At 50.6% G+C, this 22,129-nt stretch overlaps 1 protein-coding gene across 1 annotated transcript in view; it reads right to left on the bottom strand.

Moving 5' to 3' along the window:
- Nucleotides 1–2,255: 2,255 nt before the first annotated feature.
- The window catches only part of CCDC180 (coiled-coil domain containing 180), a 38,922-nt gene continuing 19,048 nt past the window's right edge, over nt 2,256–22,129 (bottom strand). The window contains 20 exon segments of the mRNA XM_063144986.1: nt 2,256–2,368; nt 2,401–2,437; nt 3,578–3,716; nt 4,671–4,776; nt 5,733–5,844; nt 6,344–6,481; nt 7,548–7,708; nt 8,884–9,025; nt 10,169–10,241; nt 11,573–11,656; nt 11,988–12,111; nt 13,053–13,129; nt 13,845–14,058; nt 14,898–14,991; nt 15,106–15,204; nt 15,937–16,053; nt 16,184–16,328; nt 18,149–18,295; nt 19,610–19,790; nt 21,686–21,861. Coding sequence (XP_063001056.1) covers nt 2,256–2,368; nt 2,401–2,437; nt 3,578–3,716; nt 4,671–4,776; nt 5,733–5,844; nt 6,344–6,481; nt 7,548–7,708; nt 8,884–9,025; nt 10,169–10,241; nt 11,573–11,656; nt 11,988–12,111; nt 13,053–13,129; nt 13,845–14,058; nt 14,898–14,991; nt 15,106–15,204; nt 15,937–16,053; nt 16,184–16,328; nt 18,149–18,295; nt 19,610–19,790; nt 21,686–21,861 — 2,479 coding nt within the window.

Below are 22,129 nucleotides of genomic sequence, written 5' to 3' on the forward strand. Positions count from 1 at the left end.
GCAATACCCATCAACTTCTTGTTTTTCCTAGCCTTAGAACTCTGCACATGCATATCAATCCTTGCCTGCCATTGGTTGAAAAGCTTACCTTACCTATTACTGTATTGTGATTGGTGAATTATATGAGGAAGTTCTGTTGTTGCTTCTGAGGATGTTACCCTGTAAGTATGTTAGCTTTGCCTGCAACTAGTGGGCAGTCCTTCAGATCCTCTGAGGGTTGCCACCTTGCAGCGCTGCTCGTAATAAACTTTTTCTACAATGAGAGAAACCGTGTCTTAGAGTTTTTGGCCACCACTCAACGAATCCCAATTAGAGGGAACCTGCCTTTTCAGGGTTCCTCAACACCAGAATGCGGGACACAGAATAATGGGCTCAAGTGACAGGAAGCCCGATTCCGGCTGGACATCAGGAAAAACTCTCTGGCTGCTAGAGCAGTATGACAATGGAACCCATGACCTAGGGAGGTGGTGGGCTCTCCCACACTAGAGGCCTTCAAGAAGCAGCTGGACCACCATCCGTCAGGGATGCTTTAGGGTGGATTCCTGCACTGAGCAGGGGGTTGGACTCGATGGCCTTAGAGGCCCCTTCCAACTCTACTATTCTATGATTTAAACAGTGGCTAGGTGATTTCAACAGCACCTAGTTAGCATAACAAGGTGTCAGCTAGGACTGGTGAAGAGATATCAATTTGGGCATCTATTGCAATCTCTGTTCAGAGGCGTTTACGTGGGGGGTGGGTGAAGAGGGAAGGTTGAATTCAGTACCTGCCAACAGGACAATCTTGTTGCTAAGTCGGGGAACCTCTGACCTTCCCAAAGCTTCGCTGGGTTCTTCCCAGTAGGGCAGAAGGGAAGGAGGAGCGACGGGCAGCCTCCTCTCTTGCAAGGGCTTTCAAGAAAGAAGAGGTGGGCCCACCAAACGGGCCCTGGACAGCAGGCAGAACAAGGCACCAAGGAACGCTTCACTTTGGAGACATCCCTTTGGAGGCTTTTGCAATTCCTTTTTGTTTTAAAACACCCTAAATGATTTAGTGGCATCGGCAAACCTGGTCATCTCCCTGCTCACCCCTAACTCCAGGTCAATTATAAACCAATTTAAAAGCGCTGCTCCCAATACAGAATCTTGGGGGACCCCATTTCTTACATCCCCCCTCCCCCACTGTGACATCTGTCCCACGATTCCTAATTCCTGGTCTTTAACCATCCCCCTTGTCCCACATTTGCCAAGTTTGTTCAGGAGACTTTGGTGACATGGAGCGTCATCAGACGGGGTGGGGGGAATCGCGTTTCTTTACCGTTGCTTCCCCCACCCCGCTTCTGTCCCACGAAACCCTCTTCTTCCTTCACACAGGGGAAGAAAGAGGAAGTAAACAATGACCACCAGGGGCCATGCAGTGGGGCGTTTTTATCGCACTGCTTTTCCTGCACGCAGCCTGAAATGGCGGCACCGAGCGCTTAGGGGCGTCCACCGCCTTTAGGGCTTTTCCCCAAAGGATTGCCCTCAACCTGTCTGCTCTGTGCCTTCTGGTCTGTCTGGTGAACGACATACAATGATGGCAGGCCTCGGCTTTGTGGCCTTCTCCAAGGCAGCCGAGACAGAGCGAGTGTCCGTCCGTGGGAGGGAGCTTCCCCCCACAACTAATACACTTCCTGAAAGGCGCTTTAGTGGCCATACACTCTCGAGTAGGAGTCCTTGACAGAAAGAAGCGAAGATATATAGAAAAAACGCTGCTATAGTTGAGCATTTCACAAAAGTGTTGGGAGTCCTTTCATACGCTGCTGCCACAATGGCGGCCGATGAAGAACTGGGGAGTTTGGGCGGGAACTACGACGCATGCGCAGTAGCGCTGGGGGATGGTTCCCGCCCCAAAACGTTGCTTTTAGCTTTGGAAGTACCGATACGAGCTCTGCGCAGGCACAAAGCCCATATGTGTGATGCATAGAGACCACGAAGAAGAATGAGCGCGTGATAAAACGCTTGCTTGATGATGTTCTTAGTCAAAATATTTCTGGAAGTCCAAGGAAACGATGACTGGATCACCCCTATTTTTTGACACCTCAAAGAACTCTAAAAGGTTAGTGAGACCAGACTTACTTTTGCCGAAGCCATGTCGACTCTTCTTCGGTAAGACAGAAGAAGGGATTCTGGAATTCCCCACTCGGCCGTTCCTTACCGATTAACACAGGGCGTGAAAGAAAACCACAACTTTATTTCTAAATCATATATTAGTTCTTGTCCGGGTGAAAATGTATCCGCTACAAAGGGGCTGAGTTGGGACTGTGTAAACAGAAGGTGGGGGGTGGGTTCATGCATACAGCTGCTTGATAATCTCCACAGACTTCTTCCACCAGTTCGCCCAGTGCTGAGCCTTCATCAGATGGGCAGCACTCTCTGCCTTAATCCTGGTGAACTCTGCCTCGAGGACTTGCTTGAATTTCTGCGCCAACAACACAGCCCCAGGAAACAAAAACAAAAAAAGTACAAAAATCAGGATGCCTGGCTGTCTGCAGAAACAGGGTGGCCAAAGCCGGGTGGACTTCTTAAAATCCGAACCAATGGGTGATTTAAGGGACCCTAATCTCCCTTGGGGACTGATCGAGAGCTCAAATCCAGGGTGTTTTCCCCTGGATTAATGCGGAATGTAAAGGGATGGCTGTCGGGATCAGACCTGTTCTTCCTAGTGTGGGGAAAGGGGTTGCGGAAGGCCAGTCGGACTCAGAATCAGAACCAGGAATTTATTAGCCAGCACAGGATGTGGGGGTTGGGTCTGCCTTTTCCCTTAGAAGTGTGTGTGGGGGGGGGAGCGGCACCAGCTGCAATTCCTCCCATCACAAATGGCCATGAATGGTGGCTGGGAATGATGGGAGTTGCAGTCCAACACATCCAGAGGGCACCAGGTTTGAGAAGGCCAGTCTTGGAAAAAGTCTCATTGGTATGCCACTCTTTAAAAAAAGGCAGGAGCCCTCTCAGGAGTTGGATCCAACAAAACTTCTCCAAAAGATTTATTATGCTTTTCATAGTTTTAATTTTTGTGAACCGGCTATTGGGCGGTATAAAAATGTAATAAATAAATAAATAAATAAATAATAAAAGATCAGGATTAAAAAAGGGGGACTGTATTGCATAGTCATGACTTGAGCGGAGGATGAGCAGGTACAAAGGAGGACAGGGACTCCTGCACCTTTAATAGTTGCTATTCAACAATTAAAGGTGCAAGAGCCCCCTTCCTCTTTTGCGTCAACCAAAGAGAGTGCCAACTACAGCAGAAGTCCTGCATTGAGCAGGGGGTTGGACTCGATGGCCTTTTAGGCCCCTTCCAACTCTACTGTTCTATGATTCTATGACTTAGCTTTGCAATGATGGCCTAATCCACTGTAGTTGCCTGGGAACCGTCATAGGAGAATGTGAGGAAGTGGGAAAGTTGCTCCTCCTCTAGTCTGGCCTTTGATCTTCGAAGAAGAGCCATTGTATAGGGTTCCCCTCTCCCTCTATGCACAGCAGCTTTCCTATAAAGCCCTTTGCTTTTCCTACGAAGTATTTAGCCCCAGCTGCTCCCGTCCCGTCTCTCAGGTCCTACCAGATAAACCTCGTCTCTCTCTTCCACTATGGCCACGTGCCCCAGGGTGGTTTTGGCCGTCGTTACGGAAGCAGTTTCTCGGCAGATAATCTGATTCGGGAGAGCAACCAACGTGGTCCTTTGGAGTCCAGGCCAGGTCCTTCAAAAACACAAGCAACAGAATGTGGGTGGGAGAGAAGAGGCAGCATGAACACTGGGGATAATACAACAACAACAAATAGTTTATTGCAGTCAATAGACCATTTACATACATATTATTACATACAAGCAAACTGAACATACCATTAGCTATTAAAAGGACAGGCGATCATAGAAGAACTAATAGAAATGGCCAAGTTCAAAAACTTGGCCACTTGCTCTGGGATTGATTTGCCTGTACTACAAAGTAAAAGACACGTTAAAAATTCAATTGGGTGACCGGGAAAAGATTGTAAGATAGGGAACAGAAGATCATTTCTAGCCTCTAGATAAAATCTACAAAACAGTAAAACGTGAGATACAGTTTCCACTTCAATATTGTTGCAGGGGCAGCATCTGTTGAGCACTGGAATTTTATTTAAATCTGCCCTCCAGAAGTTTGGAGGGAAGGACATTAAGTCTGGCTAATGAAAATGCTCTCCTGTATTTAGGAATAGTCAACCAGCGCAGGTAAGGCATCCCATCTTTACAAAAAGAGGCTGATAGTCCGAGGGACAGGGGGGAACATGGGCCCCGTGCAGCACTCTGAAGGACTTGCATATCTGCATAATAACTTGCATAATCACACAGACAAGTAGGCCCTGCAACGGAGTGTTCTAGCGGATCCTCCTAGCCAGAATGCTCCTGTTCAGGGTTCCTGATAGCATCCTCCTCCTCTAGGACACTATAAGCTGCAAGCAGGAAGTTCCGCTGCCCTGCCTCAGTTTTCTGTGTCTCTTTTCCAATGGACATCCAACATGCTGTGGCTACTGAGCATGGGATTTTTTCCCTTCCTATCTCAGGGTTATCCCAAACATGGCAATGTCTCACCCGGAGTGGATACGTCACCCCACGGACATCGGAGCCACCAGCTTCCACCGCGCAAACCCCCATCAGAGGGGTGAAGACATCTCACCTGCTGCCCCGCTCTGCCACCAGCTTGCTTTCTTTCGCTTCTAAGGAGAGGCCCGCCTTTTTACGGCGGATCAGAGTGCTGGTCTTCTCTCTGGTGTGCTCAATGGCTAGGACAGGGCAAAGTTCAGACTTAATATTGGGGGCAGCCTCTCAATCGCTCAAGCCGGCTTCACGCAGCCCAGTGAGCAGAGAGCTGCCCGCAGGGGCGAAGGGCTTGCGGCGACTCGCTCGCTGAAAGTCACCCGGACCCGTCTGCTCCGCGAGACCCTTTCTGCAACCTTTTGCTCTCTGCCACGGTGGCCGCAGTCTTCCCCACGTGGTTGCATTCTTGAGCAGTCAGGAAAAAGCGAACTGCCCTTACCCTCCACTTAGAAACTTCTGCTGGAGTAAGCCAACACAATTTATGCGCTCCGGTGTACTTTGTCTCAGTGGACATTTTAGATAATGGCCACTTCGAGTAACGCAAGCGATATCGCCGCCACTCCTGGGAAACACTGTCGCCACACCGGCCGCTCCCGTGACCAACCCGGAGGCAAAGGGGACGTGTGGCAACAACAGCACATGATAGCCCATCGTGGGGAGGAGGAGGGAGCCTGCCAATTCATTCTCCCCCTCCCACAAATAGCTGCGGCGGGTGCCTGGGCTACACCTGCAACTGAACAAGGTGATACAACAGCCTCCATCACTTATATGCGTGATGCACAGAGACCACGAAGAAGAACTTCAGATTTCAGGTGGGAGAGTCTCCCCTGTAGTAACAATTAAATAAATACATCTTTGCAAATACAAAAACAGGACTGTAGGCAAAGGGCCGAGTTACAGCCGGGTCAGGCAGGAAGTAGACATTTTGGACTTCCAACTCCCAGCGTTCCCGGCCACTGGCCGTGCTGGCAAGGGCTTCTGGGAGTCGGAGACCAAACTGCTTAGAGATCTACCTTCTCTGTGTTATTTCCCCACCTCCGGCCTGCGGAGGTATAATCCATATTACCACCTCGATTGGTTGCGCAGCCAGGCCCGGCTTCTGGCAGAAATCCAGGCCAGCGCCTGCACTCTCTGGACTTACTTCCTTGTTGCACGTCATCAACGGTCAGGCAGTCGTCCAGCTCCGTGAGGATCTTCTCAGTGGAGGCGGCCAGGGTGGAGACAAATTTCTGGGTGCACTCAATGACGCAGCTCTGCGGGGAAACAGCCGGAGGTCTGTGCGAGGGCCTTCTCCCGCGCCAAGTGTTTCTCTTGACCTTTAAAGCCCCACACAGCTTGGCGGGTGCCAAGAGAAGCATCCGTGGGCACACTGGCCCCTACGGGCACCACGCTAGAGACCCCGGGGCTAGGGACGCGGGCAGGTGCTCATGGCAATCTTCTCTGGTGACACAACCCAGGCTCCAAACTCTTCTGTCCAGAGAGGAAGCAGGCAGAAGGAATCGCAGACGGAGCAGACCGTCACATTGGGGTGGACTGGCTGATGGAACAGAGGCCAACGCCCGGAAACAGCCCTTCGGTCGACCTGCAGGCTCTTTCAGCGGCCCCTGGTGGGTAGCGCCTGGTAGTAAGAGTGCCCAGGCGCCAGGCGCAGTGAGCAGAGCTCCATCTCTCCCTCCAAACCAACCCCATCGGTGCATTTTGAGGGAGCTCGGGGTGGGGTGGGGGGGAAAGCCGCGAGGCTCGCAAAAGTACCTCCAGCTTCTTGGTGCAGAGAAGGATCCCCTTGGCTTGATCGTTCTGCCTTTCGATCTCCTCTTGGCACAAAGCCTCCAGCTGGGGTAAGTTGTGAGGGTGGCCCAGGCTCGGGCACAGTTTCGCCTTGTTCTTGTCCTTGAATGGAACAGGCGGAAAGGGATCGGTTCGGTTTGCGCTAGACCGGGCCGAGGGGCTTCTTTTGATCCGGGGGTCAAACTGCCTCCCCGGACCGAACCCAGCTGGCCGACAGTGTAAATGGAGACACCACAGCTTTACCGTGACATCATCAGCGCCATCCCCATCCATTTCTTTTTCCTCGCGCGAGGAGGAGGCGGCACAGGGCCGTGCCGCGAGAGGCGTCGTGTCTCTCTCCGCACGGAACGCTTGCGTGAGCAGCTCCTTCCCGCCCTACTTGGGTCTCAATCAGAGTGAAAGCGGGGTGGGAAGGGACTCATCCGTTGCTTGCCGGAGCGGGCTCCTGCAAGTCCAGCCCAACAGTGCAGGAAAGACGTATCGTACGGAAGAGAGGTATGCAAAGAAAGTGGTAGGTTGGTTGATTTGACTCAGCCTCCCTCCTTTGTGAAGCAATCTCAACAAAGGCCAGTTTTCTCATTGAGAGACCTGAGAGATGTCTTCAAGGCCATGAAATGTTGTCCCACAGAGGAGGGCCAGGATCTCTTCTCGATCCTCCCAGAGTGCAGGACACGGAATAACGGGCTCAAGTGACAGGAAGCCAGATTCCGGCTGGACAGCAGGAAAAACTTCCTGACTGTTAGAACAGTACGGCAACGGAACCAGTGACCTAGGGAGGTGGTGGGCTCTCCCACACTAGAGGCAGCTGGACAGCCCTCTGTCATGGATGCTCTAAGGTGGATTCCTGCATTGAGCAGGGGTTGGACACGATGACCTTATGGGCCCCTTCCAACTCTACCATTCTATGGTTCTATGCATTCCTCTGGTTCAATGTTCCAGCCCCCCCCGTCCCCGTCCCCGTCCCCACCCCAAAGGACCCTATCCTACTAGACGGGTTCTTGCTCTTTCCACTCTTCAGTGGCTTGGACGCCCATAGTAAGCCTCGATGGAAAATTTAATGATGAGGTGGGCCTGCCTTGTGTTGCGCTGCGCAAGGCGTTTTCCCAAACTACGGTGGAGCGCACAAGCTGGAGGAAGGCACAGAGCAGAGAGCACGCAAACTCCCGACCTTTGCAACGTCCCATTTCTGCAGCTGGTCTTGTAGATAGTGCCGGATTTGCTCCGTAGAATCCGTGAGAAGCTGCTCGTGATCTTTCAGGTGTTTGCCCATAAGCAGCTGGGGGATGTGTGGGAGCTGCTCCTCAAATTTCTTCAGCTGATCCCGGAACTCTGTTCGGATTTAGGAAGGGAAGGCCGTGTTATTCCACGCAAGGACAGGGTTTCAGTATGCTGAGAACAGCGCTGTTCACACATAGCAGAGGCAAATTGTGGGTTAATTAACTCGCAAGCTGCAGCCTTTTTGAATATTCAACTCCCGATAGGGCTATGTGACGTCCGAATCCAGACCTAACTATTGTAGATTAACTTAGGGTTGTTTAACCCAAGATTAACCTGCAATGTCCGGGTTAGATTAACTTAGGGTTGTTTAACCCAAGATTAACCTGCAATGTCCGGGTTAGATTAATTTAGGGTTGTTTAACCCAAGATTAACCTGCAATGTCCGGGTTAGATTAATTTAGGGTTGTTTAACACAAGATTAACCTGCAATGTCCGGGTTAGATTAATTTAGGGTTGTTTAACACAAGATTAACCTGCAATGTCCGGGTTTGGACGTCATGTAACAGTGGGCCCAATTGGGGACTGAATATTCAAAATGGCTGCAGAATGTGCCCAGCACCTGCCATGGCAAATCTTGGGTTAATTCGCCAACGATTTGCCATTATTACGTGCAAATCGGGTCATCGTCAGCTTTTGTTTTTAAAAAATCCAACAGCAAGTTTCTAGCCCTCATGGTCGTGAAAATAAGTGTGTGTGAAATTCTGGGGGTGCATCAGTGGCAAAGCATTTCTAGTGGTCAAGAGTAATAGCCCAAAATCATTCCTTGCCCATCTCCATGACTAAAAGAAGCACAGCAAATTCTACAGAGTATTCCAAGCTATGCAAACTTACATGTATATTTTTAAACAAGTCACAGAATCCAACTTTTCAGTTGAAGAATGTTGATTTTTAAAAAACAAACAGAACAAGAACAAAATAAAAAACCCGAAGGCCTATTCAGCCCAGAGAGAAGGCATGTGATGCACTGAACATATCAGAGCTACGTGTCTCTTAAGCTGAATGCACAATGCAAGTGACCAGATTGGCTGTTTTCACACATACAAAACCCAGCCTGATCTTGTGGCAGTGAATTCCATGTGTAGTCCTTTGATCTGTTCTGAATTTCTACTATTATGAGAGACGGAGGAAACCGTGACCGAAGGCACAATCGTACACATGTCTACTCAGAAGTAAGTCTCACTGAATGCTCCCGGGTCAGTGGGTAAAGGATTTCAGCCTAGGTTTACCAGAAATGCAGGCAACGTGGTACTCGTCTGTTTGGAGCAGATATTGCTGAAGTTTCTGGCCCATCACGTCAATACACTGGTCGTAGGTTTCTTGCAGGTATTCCGGCCGAGTGATTTGATGCTTATCTTTTCTGTAAAATTCCTTCAGAAGATGGAAGGGTGGAGGGAGGACAAAAAGGCCTGGATGAAAATTCCTGCGCGCTGGGGCCACAGCCACAGAGGAGAAAACGCCGGGAGGCCGTATTCTACTCGACTGCTCAGTAACATGGTCAGAAAAACAGACCCTGGTCTATCTAGACCAGCATTCTTAATCACCTTCCTTCTGACAGCAAATTGCGCACGGTGACCATCTTCGATCCTGACAGTGACCTGGACGCGGAGTCATTCCAGGGCGTTTTGGAGCGAAAATGCACAGCGGTCGTCTCTGAGCTGCCACGTTTTTGTGGAGACAGCTATTTGCCTCTCTCCCCTGCCACAAAGCCCTGGATGATCCAATGTCCAGGCCGTTGCCAGAAAGAAAGATGGCGGCCGCGAGCTGCTCAGCCATGAAGGCGAGCCTTCTCAGGGCTGCTAGGAGCCCTAAGGAAGTCCAGATCCTGGGGAGAGGGGCAGGGGACGGGGCCTGGCCTCGACCCTGGAGCTGGCCCTGGCTTCAACACTTCCTATGCCTGCGTTCTTGTACTTCTGTTGTCGTGCAGCTTGGAAAAGGTTGGCTCAGGAGCCAGCTTTGCAACGAAGCCAGCCTCAATCCGCCCTCTGACAGACCCCAAATCGTTGTCATGCGCGCCTCCGCACTCCCGCCACACACCATGCACTAATGCTAGTGGAAGCACAACACAATGGCGTCAGAACGCAGGGCGTGTTTTGCTACACCTTACGGAGGGAGGACGGGGGGCGAGTCTCCAAACACAAGGGGGATCGGGCCTCAGGACCATGAGCTGAATTTGGCCCTCTGTCCCTAGCCAGCCCCACCCAGTGCCCCTGGCCACACACCCTTTCCCCCAATCCCCAATTGCTTGATTTCCTGGCTTTTGTGACGTTTCCTCCCCTCTTCCCCCATTCTAGAAGGTTGAAATAGCTCTCCTAAGGGCCTCATGACTGACAGTGAGAGCTGTAAGCTACAGTGTGCTGGTATTTTTCCCCGCTCCACCCTTTTTGCCCTGCCCACCACTGGACGGCGGACTTCAAGAGCTTTCCCGAGATGAAATTTGGCTCTCTGGCTGAAAGGGGTCCAACAGCCCAGTCCTAACCGGTAGTTCTGCCCTGAAACTAAAGGCTCTTTTACCTCAGCGATGGCCATCAGAGAATCAAAGTTGTCCCACACGATGCCGAATATAATCCCTTTAAAATGGTCGTTGCTAAACAAAAAAGAACGGGAAAAGGGGGCCCTTAGTAATGAGAGCGTTTAAGGATAACTGCAGTCAATCCTTAATTACTGGTTTAATTTGTTTTTAGTTGTGGATATTTATCGTTTTATATTGTTTGAACGGTTTTTATCTGTACGCCGCCCTGAGATCCTTGTGCTATAGGGTGGGATACAAACGCCTTAATAAATAAATATTCTCCAAGACATTTTTATTCGTGTTCTGAAGGCTGCTTTTGCACACTTTTTGCCTTGCAGTTGTGTTCTTGGGCAAGTCCCTTTTCTTTTAATCTCACCAGCTTGCCTCCTGGGAAAGGAGGGTTTTGTGACCGGCCGTGCCCACGGTGGGGAGCCACTTCACGACGGACAGGTTCCCCTTGCCAGCCATTTTGTGAGAGTGCCCACGACACACACACACACACACACACACTCACCATCCCAAATGCGTCCACCGATCCAAAAAAGCGGGGGATTCCTGTGCTACACGTTGTTCTTTCCCTATTTTAAGCACACATTCATTTCTCTGTTCTTCAATTGTTTCCCTGTGTCTATTTTGGATGGTAAGCTTTTTTTTGGGGGGGAAGGACGTAGCACTTTACAAAGTACAGGTAAGACATGTATGGAGGTGGTGCTATTATCAGCATCAGCATCATCCATAACAACAAATACCCAGACCCCCACCAACATTCCAATGCTGTGCCAACCATACAACCATTTTGGGGGCTGGTTTTCCTGTGATGCCTTTAAAAAAAATAAAAACGGAGCCAGCCTATTGAAGCAGATCATCTGCATACGTTGAGTGTTTGAGAAGAAAACCAGCCCTGAACTAGCTCTAAGGCAGCCTTCCTCAACCTGGGGCGCTCCAGATGTGTTGGACTGCAACTCCCAGAATGCCCCAGCCGCTGGGGCATTCTGGGAGGTGCAGTCCAACACATCTGGAGCGGCCCAGGTTGAGGAAGGCTGCTCTAAGGGCTTCTCCACATATAGGAAAAATCTCACAGCTTTGACTTTCAGAGCCTTTGCGGAGTTAAGGGTTGGCACAACACGCACGCTCCCTCTGCACTCTCTTTTGCTGGTTCCTTCCCATACGCTTCAGTTCTACCGGCAGCAGAGGGCACTGATTTATAGCGCGTTTTCTATTTATTACTGCATTTTCGGGGCTTTATAAAATGGCGGATTCCCGCTTGAAAACGACGGGAGAGGCATCGGAGGGTGACGACGTCATGAAAAGGACCCGCAAATGTCCGTGAGCGGCCGATCACGAGCGTGTAATAAATCGCTCGTGTGGAGAAGTTCTAAATCTGCAAAAATAGCCCTGTGACTTACTCATTTTCTTTCGGCTTGTCCCCAAAGATCAGCAACTTCTTCTCCACCCGCGTCTGCTTGGCATATTTCTGGATCAAGCTGACGCTGCGTGCGAAAGAGGAAAATGGTGCTTTGCTTCTCTGTCTCTCCCAGCGAAGGGTTGTTTTTTTCCAGCCAGATAAACATTGATAATTAAAATAAAGGATTGGCAAGCCACCTTGAGGGACAGAAGGACAGCCCTTGCTGGATCCCACCAAAGGCCCATCTAGGCTATTTGGAAATCAAATTGAATCTGAGGCCTGTTAAGACCCAATTAATTTGAGTAAGTAAAAAGCATTTTCTTGCCCTTTAGAGATGTCCTTTCAAGTGTGGAAATAGAAGAGGAGACGCCTCTGAAACGCAAGAGGAGGGAGGGAGGCAGTTTTCTTCCTCTTACCTTCTTGACACCCGTTTGCTAACGGAACTAGTTCCTTTCACAGGGGAGGGATTGACGTTTGGACTGCCCGGGACGCTATCCGCGTGGACACGCCCACCGGGCGACGTCTGAACTGGATGAGACGCTGTTGAAAACACACAGGAGAAAAGATGGAAAGGAGGTTTCAGTTGTGAGCAGGGGAAGCTCCAGAAGCCGCCGGCACGAAGTGCTCGCTGGGGTCTCTGAAGAAGAGCAAGCCGAGGGCCCGCCTTCCCGACAGCACCGTGGCGCTCAGTTCCCATAGGGCATCTAGAGGCAATGTTGACCGGGCCCCGCTGCTTCCAAGTCAGGGGAATCACTGAGCTGGGCTTGGCCTAGTCCATGCTCCCTCCAAAACCCTGGTGCTTACACTGTTGATTGATATCCCCCACCTAAAAGGAACTGCGCACTCTCCTTTGAGCAGGGGTTTCTAATTGGGCTACATCGGGGTGGAGAATCTTAAGCCCGGGGGCCAAATCTGCCTTCCTGGGCTCCCAATCCGGCCATCCGGGGTTCCCCAGAGGGCCCCACCCCAGTCCCCTGGCCCCCACCCACTTTTGACCAACCACCAATGATTGAAGGGCTTCCTGGCTTTTGCGTTGTTAAACTGTGGTTTAAACTGTGGATGGTTCAAACAAGCCAGGATCGAACTGTGGTTTGTGATCTCAGCTTGTTAACGAATCCCAGTTTAAGCTTCCGGACATTGGACATTTATTTATTTATTTATTTATTTAGAATATTGATATACCGCTCCCCATTGAAAAATTTCGGAGCGGTGTACAAGGTAAAATGAAAATAAAAACAGAATAAAACAGTTAAAACAAAATTATAATGGGGAACTTCCGTTAGTTTAAAAGTGGACGCTTCCAACCTCTTCCTCGCCAGGAAAGGGCAGGAGCAAGCATGCAACGCCAAGGCTCCTTGCAATCGCCCTGAGCTATGGCTTAACTTGATGTGCAAAATGGACCGTAGATGCAGCTGCTTGATGCCAACTAGCTAAACTGAATGGATGCAAAGACTGCCTATGCAAAGGATCTCCTTCCTCACCTCCTCCTTCTCCTCCAACTGACATCAAGCGTCCTCTTTCAATCTGTGCCTCTGTCATTCTTCTGGTGCGCTGAAATCTGAAACCAGTTCAATGAGTATAATTACGGGTCGTGATCCCTGAACCTAGACCCCTGTGCTGTCCCAAGGAAGACCCACTAATACACTCCCAGCCTGAAGACGTGGCCCTCCCGCCTTCCTCAGACTCAGAGTCAAGCCCCCAGGAACATCTCTATCCCCTCCTTCTTGTGGAGGCCAGCAGCACAGAACTGGACAGGGGTCCTTTAAAAAAGCACAACCGGCTCCTCCAAGGCGGTGGGGTCAACTGCAGTACAAGCCATGCCAGGCTACGTAAAATTGCAGATGGCCTCTACTCTCTGCTGAGACAACAACTGGGTTTGTACATCACTCTAAGCACTGTGGATTGGGAGCCATCTTAGTATCAGCATGGCTTACCACGACGTCCAAATCTCATGCAGGCGATTCAGCACAGGTCTCCCCCCACACCCTCCGAACACGCCACCCTGAGCACTGATGGCTTGTAGCAGGCTTGCTGAATATAGCTTGTTGTCAGGGTGGCTGGTCGTGATGTTCAAACCCGGCACCACAGCTTGTTCCAAGCGGATGCAGGGCCACTTGGCAAGAGCAGCAAAAAAGCCCATGCCGCTTTTCGCAATCCTTCCCCTTTCGCTTTCAACCCCACTCACCTGGGAATGCCGCTTCTGGGAGCTTCTCACCTTCCCCTCCATAGATTTGGGACTAGACTTGTACTTCCAGACCACGTTGAACGCTTACCCAGCGAGTTGCTTGATCATGCTGATCGCCACATCGTCAAAGAACGGCTTCCCCATCTTGCATGGATTCATCAGGGGTGTGCACTCCGTGCCCATCACAATAACCTTGCTCTCCAGCAAACTGTCAGACTGCACAGAGGCTGCGAGGGAGCCCTGGACCATGTGAGTGTGGATAGAAGAACTCACAGCTTCCTATGCGGGGGGGGGGGGGGGGGAGACGGAAGAACAGAAGAAGAACGCTGTGGGGCTCAGACCAAAGCGCTCCCATTTCTGAGCGCCTAATGCTTTAATTTGATCTTCTGAATGCATGTTTGAATTCTTTTCAATAAATTACTCCTGGGTTAAGCAACCGCCTCGTTCATTTCCAAAATCCCCTGAGGCCCTTAAAGTGCTTAAGCTCTGGGATGTCCAGTGCTCAATGTTAAAAGATCCTTTCAAGTATCAAGGTTGCACGTCTCAAGGCGTGCGCACAGCCATACGTCTGGACAAAAACAACCCTTGCTAATAGGTAAATCATCATCACAGCAGCAGTGAATTATTTCAAAGTGCTGGTATTAACATTCAAAGCCCTAAACAGTTTGGGGCCAGGTTATTTGAAGGAACGCCTCCTCCCGTATGTACCTGCCCGGACCTTAAGATCATCCACAGGGGCCCTTCTCCGTGAGCCCCTGCCAAAGGAAGTGAGGCAGGTGGCTACGAGGAGGAGGGCCTTCTCGGCTGTGGCACCCCGGCTGTGGAATGAGCTCCCCAGAGAGGCCCGCCTGGCGCCTACACTGTACTCCTTCCATCGCCAGCTGAAGACCTTTTTATTCTCTCAGTATTTTAACACTTAATTTTAACTTAAATTTAAATTTTACTGTTCTAATTCTGTACTTTAATCTTATATCAATTTCTGCTGCGTGGTTTTATCCTGGTTGTGCTTTTTATACTGTATTTTGTATTTGTGTTTTTAGACTATTGGTTGTTTTATTATGGTTTTAATTTTTGTGAACTGCCCAGAGAGCTTCGGCTATTGGGCGGTATAAAAAGGTAATAAATAAATAAATAAATACCAGGCCCACCAGCAGGCAACTGAGATATTTGCTTCGCTTCTTCAATTCTTCCATCACAAACTTGGCGAACTCATAGAGTGCTTCTGGAGTTATGGACTGAGCAAAAAAAGTAAAATTAAAAAATAAAGCACGTACAAGATCAATCTTATAAGCCAGAGCTATTGGATTCATCATCCCGGCCCTTCAGGATTCCCCGGTATTGGAACTTACTTCCTTATCCACGTTGGGATGGGCACAAGCGTCAATACGCCCCATGAGCTTCTTCAAGTGGGAGTTTAATGTCTGGGTTTGCAAATTCGATTTTGCCACCTAGAAAGGAAAAAGGCCCGGCGAGCTGAGCCCCATGGAGAAAGGTTTCTCTGGCTAACGCCGACATGAGTGGCGTGGGGCTTTCGAGGGTGGGAATACAAGCGTAATGTCCCAAATATGCATCTGCCAGTTTGTGTGTGTGTGTGTGTGTGTGTGTGTAGGGGTAATTTGCAGGGGAGAAGCTGCAAGCAGGTAGGAGTCCATCTCCTGTTGTCTGTTTTCCTGCTGCAACTAAACTTCTCTGTGAGCCCAACTGAAGAAAAAAAAACAGTTAAAAAAAGAACAGCCTTGAGCTGAATTCAATTTCAGAGCAGCTCTCCGGAACCACATCCCAATGATAAGTAGGGCTGAAGGCAAAAAGGGGAACAGCCAAAATACAGAAAAGAACATATCGTAACTCAAAGCTCTTGCTACCAATCCTGAAGCCCATAGGAGAGGCGTTGGGGGAGGGGAGGTGCAAAACCAGGAAAACCATCGCCGTCAGTGTTTGGGGGCAAAAGGGGGTGGGATCTAAGAAAAGGGAAAGTGGGGCACATTTGGCCACCCCTGGCCAAGGGGGGGGGGAGCATTTAAAGGCGACGGGTAAGGAAGGATTAAGAATTTCCCCCTGGCAAATCCACCCATGTTAAAGTTCAGAGATAAATGTGTGATTGGAAATCCTGTACTTGCATTGTGACACGTAGTTTTTACTTAGATATAATTTCAGCTTCAACCTGTCTCCTTCCAATGTACCTCTGACTTGATTTTCACTTGCAGGTTTGTCAGAAACCGTTGGATTTTCTCCATGAAAACACGATCCATTGCCAGAAACCGAAACCTGTTTTCAAACTTGTTGATCACCTCTGTGGCCTCAGGGGACAGGAAAAACCACCAGTTACATTTTTGGCTTTTTTTTTAAAAAAAAAAGCAATTCCTCTTGCTGTTCCTAATGCAACTCTTTCTTTCTTTCTTTCCAGAATGGAGCCAAATGTCTGCTTACCTGCTCTAGATAATTGGCCTCCATTTTCTCCATGTCGATCATGATCAAACCTTCCACAAACTCGATGCGGCCGTTCTCCTTGTGCAGGCATTTCGTAAAGACGTCCAGTTCCTCCGGAGAAAAATTACCTCCGTCCGCAAATAAACTGAAAACAAAACAGCAGCAAAAATAATCACCTCCAACTCGGGTTATGGGTGAGATTCATATTTTTGGAAATTGTTACTGAGAAGTAATACCGCTTTACGTTTTAATTTATTTTATTTATTTATTTTATTGCATTTATATACCGCCCCATCGCCGAAGCTCTCTGGGCAGTTTACGAAAGTGAAAAACAGTAAACATTTAAAAACAAATATACAACATTTAAAAACATAAAAAGCATAAAAACATAGTATCCTTATAAAAACAGTTATTCTGGGGTCCGTTAAAAAAAACAACCACAACTCAGCATATGTTATTAAATGTTGTTAAATGCCTGGGAGAAAAGAAAGGTCTTGACCTGGCGCCAAAAAGATAACAATGTTGGTGCCAGGCGAGCCTCATCGGGGAAATCGTTCCAGAATTGGGGGGCCACCACCAAAAAGGCCCTCTCCCTTGTTGCCATCCTCCAAGCTTCCCTCGGAGTAGGCACTCGGAGGAGGACCTTAGATGTTGAGTGCAGCGTATGGGTAGGTTCATGTCGGCAATTATCATCGGGGAAATCGTTCCGTAATTGGGGGGCCACCACTGAAAAGGCCCTCTCCCTTGCTGCCATCCTCTGAGCGTCCCTCGGAGTAGGCACTCGGAGGAGGACCTTAGATGTTGAGCGCAGTGAGCGGGTAGGTTCATGTCGGGAGAGGCGTTCCATCCGGTATTGCGGTCCCGAGCCGTGTAAGGCTTTATAGGTCAAAACCAGCACCTTGAATTGGGTTTGGTAGCTTATAGGCAGCCAATGCAGGCGGGCCAGAATAATAATTTGTTTTAAGAAAAGAAAAAGAAAGTTATCTTTGTAAACCACTCAGAGAGCTTTGGCTATGGGGCGTTATATAAATATAATAATAATAATAACAACAACAACAACAACAACTTGTTGGGGCTGTAAGTGTTCCACAAAGGGAGGGAGGGGGGAAGACCTTCACTCAAACAGGCCAAAGTTCTACTGGTTTGGTTTGCAGACTAGTGCTCCATGTTCTGCCTTTGGGGTCCATTTCTTTTCCCTCTCCCCATTTCAGAAGGGGGCCTCCTCTCATTTTGGTAAGCAAAAGCAGCCATCTTGGGGACCTGATTGGATAGGAGCACTGTTAAGGCCCGTGAATGGATGGGCATCTCTAGCACCAACAACCGCAAGAACAAACCATAGGTTAACTTGGGGCTGTTTAACCCACGAACAACCCAAAGTGCCCGGGATCGGACGTCACAGAAACAATCAACGAATGCCGCATTTGTACATTGTTCCTGGAAGCAGAAGTGATACATGGGGTGAGTGGGTCCCCGCAATCAATTAATTAACCCAGGAATCGCCGCTGTTACATCCGAACAAGGTCCAAGAGTTTGTGTTTGGTAGTAACTTGCAGTTCTTTCATGCACAAAAATATTGCTATCGTTCGATCCAGCCCTTGTGCAACGGGACTTCGCTGTCCTCTATTCCCACCCTGCAGCCTCTCATGTGTCCCAAATCTGTTCTGGTGGGTCCCCCAACCCTCTAGATCAGATTTAGGAGGCATGCAAAGGAGTGCAGGGGGGTGGGGGAATCCGTTTCGCCAGCGGCTCCCTCCTACTGGTGAAAAACACCACAGAGTTCCTCATACCCCCAACTAGCCTTCCCCCCCTCCAATTTTGGCAGCCTAATTTAGAGGAGGGAAGGGGACAGGACGTGTATTTGTTGAAAAACCGAAATGGAATTCAACGGGACTGAAGTACCCCTAATGAAAACAAGAAACATCGACGTGGCGTGAACAGCAAGACGCTGAACGGGTCCGGGCGCACCTGCACGCTCTGAGGAAGTCGGTGTTCGAGTCCCGCAGTTTCCCCAGCGCTTCTTCCAAGTACTGGCGGTAACTCCGCAAGGAAAGCTGCATCACTTCCATGTGGCTGATCAGCTCCAAGTGCAGGTTGTTGCTGAGAGTCACCAATCTGAGGAGGAGGAGGAGGAGGAGGAGCGGGTGAGAGGAAGGATCCCTTGGGAAACGTGTTCACATGACACTTTTGAAATGTTTTTTTACTGGGAGGCTGGTGTGCTGCCAAGCAAAGGGCTGCCCTCCAGCGCCATCTTTATCTGAGTTCGAAATGGTGCTTTGCATTTTGGAACTCAGCCCCCCCGGCCGCCCCCGCCCCCAACCCCGGCCTTACGCTTAGATTTTTAGGCAAACGACTTTTCTTTTTAGTTTCACAAGCTTGCCTTCTGGGAAATGAGGGTTTTGTGACTCGCCAGGCTCCCCAGGGCAACTATTTTAGGAACAGGCTGCCTCGTCCCCCCCCAATGGCAACCATTTTGTGAGAGCGCCCGCCCACAACACTCTCCCAAATTGTGTCAGCGGGTTTTGCTGGCGTTTGTTCTGGTCCTCCCGAAGCTTGCAGAAGGTGGCTTTGCACAAATTACGCAAATAAAGGACGTTAGGAGAATGTCCCTTATTTGCCATGATCTGTTCTGTGAGAGTAGGGCCAGGGGCTGCTGAAGCCATTTCTCAGCTCCTGGCATTCTTTCCCAGCCCCGTCTCTGGGCGTCTGAGATCTTAGCAGGAGTTTCAAGGCTATTTTCTCAGCCGTAAGGGCTAAAACAGCCTTTTCCCAACCCGGTGGCTTCCACATGGGCTGAACGACAACCCCCATAATCTCCTAGCTAGGCTGAGTTTTAAAAAAAATGCTTTTTGTTTAAAACAAAAGCTGAGATTCCCCAGAAGTTGAGTTCTGTGACCAGGGCCATGTTTTCTGCTATCGCTCCTCTCCCAGGGAATTGCAGCGTACACACACACACACACACACACACACACACACACGGACCCTGTTCAAATGACACTCTAAGCCACAGTGGTTAACCATTTTGAGCGAAACATGGGCCTGTTCAGACGACACGCTAAGCCACGGATAGCGAATGGTTAGTGTGCTTAAACAATGCTTATGTAGTCACACGTTACGTTAAGTCATGATTCACACGACACGCTAAGCCATCGTGTTTAGTTCGAAATGCTTCACCACTGTGGCTCTGTGTGTCGTGTGAACCATTCCTAACCAGGGTGGCTGCATAGCCCTGCACACTAACCGTTTGCTGCAGAAGGGTGAGCGGCCCAGCCAGGGCTCAGTGTGCTGTCCGAGCAGCTCGACACACACAGACGACCTCTGTCCGGACGCGGCCAGTGAGAGGCAAAGCTCCCCCGCCCCGTTCCCCGGGGGTCTCAGAGCCACCCTGCTCCCCTGTCCCAAGAAGTTCCCCCGCGGACACAGACTGACTTCTCCGCCCTGCTCTCCGTCAGGAACATGTTCTCCATGTCCTGGATTCGGAGCCGGAAGGTTTGGCTGACGTCGTTCTGGTCGTCACGCAGCTTGAAGAAGGCGGCTCTCTCGGCGTTGAGAGCCTCCACCATGCCGGCGCAGTGGCGCGCCAGGCGCTCGTTGTGCAGCCGCAGTTCCGCTGGGAAGGAGAGGGAGGGGGGAATAGGCAGTCAGATTCCGGCTGGACGTCAGGAAAAACTTCCTGACTGTTAGAGCAGTACGACAATGGAGCCAGTGACCTAGGGAGGTTGTGGGCTCTCCCACACTAGAGGCCTTCAAGAGGCAGCTGGGCAACCCTCTGTCAAGGATGCTTTAGGGTGGATTCCTGCATTGAGCAGGGGGTTGGACTAGATGGCCTTGTGGGTCCCTTCCAACTCTGCTATTCTATGAGTCTATGATTCTATGATTATATGAATGCTCCCGGTTAAAGGCAGTGAGAAGAGAAAGGGAGGCCCCGAGACCTGCGCCCAACCTGGCGCCCTCCCCAAGGTGTTGGATTACAAAACCCATCAGCCCCAAACAGCAGGGCCATTGGTCGTGCTGGGTAGCGACGATGGGCGTTGTCGTCCAACCGCTCTGTAGGGCACAGGGCTGGGGAAGGCTGACACAGAAGACCGTCGGAAGAGCCCTCGCTGGGGTCAGTCTCAGACCGCATCCTCTTCCTAACAAGCAGGCAGACAGGTGCTCTGGGGGCCATCCCCGGCCAGGGGATGAAAAGGCCGGCCTTCCCCTGTTGCTGGTCCCGGGATCTGGTCTCCAGAAATTTGCTGCCTCCAAACGCAGAGGCCCCGTTTAGTGAACAACCGCTAGCCAGCCAAGGCTCCGTGGGAAGGGCCGTGGCTCCGTGGGACAGAGCTGCTGCTGCTTGGCATGCGGAAGGGCCCGGGTTCGATCCCCGGCATCTCCAGGCAGGGCTGGGAAAACTCCTGCCTGAAACCCTGGAGAGCCCGCTGCTGCCAGTCCGTGCCGACAATACTGGGCTAGGGGGACCCGGGGCTGGGTGCAGCTTTCAACGTTCCACTCGTTTTACTGATCTTTAAACGAATAAATAAAGAGCCACCAACGCTCGTGGCTTCCGTCCCTTCTTGCGGCAGTCAGTTTAGTCCCTTAAATTACACGTGGCGTGAAGAATGATCTCCCCCCACCCCCTTTGTTGTTCTGGGGTCAAACGCTGCTGCCAGCTTACTTCACTGACCGACACACGGACACGCGGGCTGAATATTAGGATGGACACAGACAAATAACCGTTCCCTGTCTCTGCTTGGGAACATGGGGGGGGGCTTGGGGGGGTTGTACGGTCTAGCTAAATTTTACCCAGTTGTTAACAAATAGCAACAAGTGGAGGCTGCGACAAAATGTTGCAGCGTGCAGAGCTTCTTCCATTCCTCTGCCCAGTTTTCCTTCCCCCACCCCCCAGTAATTGAGCGTTCTGCGCCCAATGAGCCTGCCCTGCCCTCATTGGGCAGTTCAGGCTCCTCCTTCCTAAATCGCATTATTGAGCTGTGGAATTCACTCTGATGTGATGACAAGCCCACTAGGAGGATCTCAGTTTATCCTTCGCTATCAGCTAAACGAGATCTCCATTTGCAGAGGAAGGAGACCTCTGAATAGGAGTTTCGCGGGGGTGGGTGGGGCAATAACAGGGGAGCGTGGCTGGCTTCCGGCCTTACAGCTGAGCATCCCACAGACAGAACCAGGGCAACGGGACTGTATCCAACCGGGCCATTTCATTCTGGTCTTACTTTTGACATGATGTGCATAATATAATTGTCTGTCTCAGCCTGCTCCACCACCTGGCGATTTGTCATAGAATCGTAGAATAGTAGAGTTTTGGAAGGGGCCTATAAGGCCTAGAAGTCTGACACCACCATATCCACCTTTCCCAGCCTATGTGCCGTTTGTACTTCTGCAACTGTTGGGGTGCCCCGAACCTGCTGACCCCTCCCTCCCGCGTGTGGACGGTGCCGTTTAAGCTGCCCAGGGGCTGATGTGCAGAGGACTGAGACGGCCAATGTGGTGAAAAGGCACCGATACCCATCCTGATGCAGTAGACGGCCTTCTCGATCCGCTCCCGCCTCGGCTCGTGCAGGTGAATGCGCAGCTGCAGCTCCGAGCTGAGCTCCTCCTTCTTGGCGGCCACGACGGCACAGGCGCTGGACTTGTGCTGGGCAAACCACTTCTCCAGGTGCTCAAAGAACTGCAGCCGAATTCTGGGGTTGGAAAAGAGAGGCGTCACTCTGCTCACATGTCAGATTCCTAAGCTGGGCATCTCCCACTTCCTGGGATCACTCTGTTGCCTCCTGGGGATGGGGCACGGACCACAGCGTTGATGTCGGAGGCCTGCTTTGCGGCAGGTCTGCGTTCAAGGGCTGCGGGAAAGAACGACCCGCCCGGACTCAAGAGGAGCTGAGCCTCTCTCTCAGGTCCTCCCCATCAGAACTGCTGAGCAGATGGTTTCTCTCGCTGAGAGAAGCAGGG

Source organism: Elgaria multicarinata, chromosome 19 (genome assembly GCF_023053635.1).
Source record: "Elgaria multicarinata webbii isolate HBS135686 ecotype San Diego chromosome 19, rElgMul1.1.pri, whole genome shotgun sequence".
In the NCBI taxonomy this organism is placed as follows: domain Eukaryota; kingdom Metazoa; phylum Chordata; class Lepidosauria; order Squamata; family Anguidae; genus Elgaria; species Elgaria multicarinata.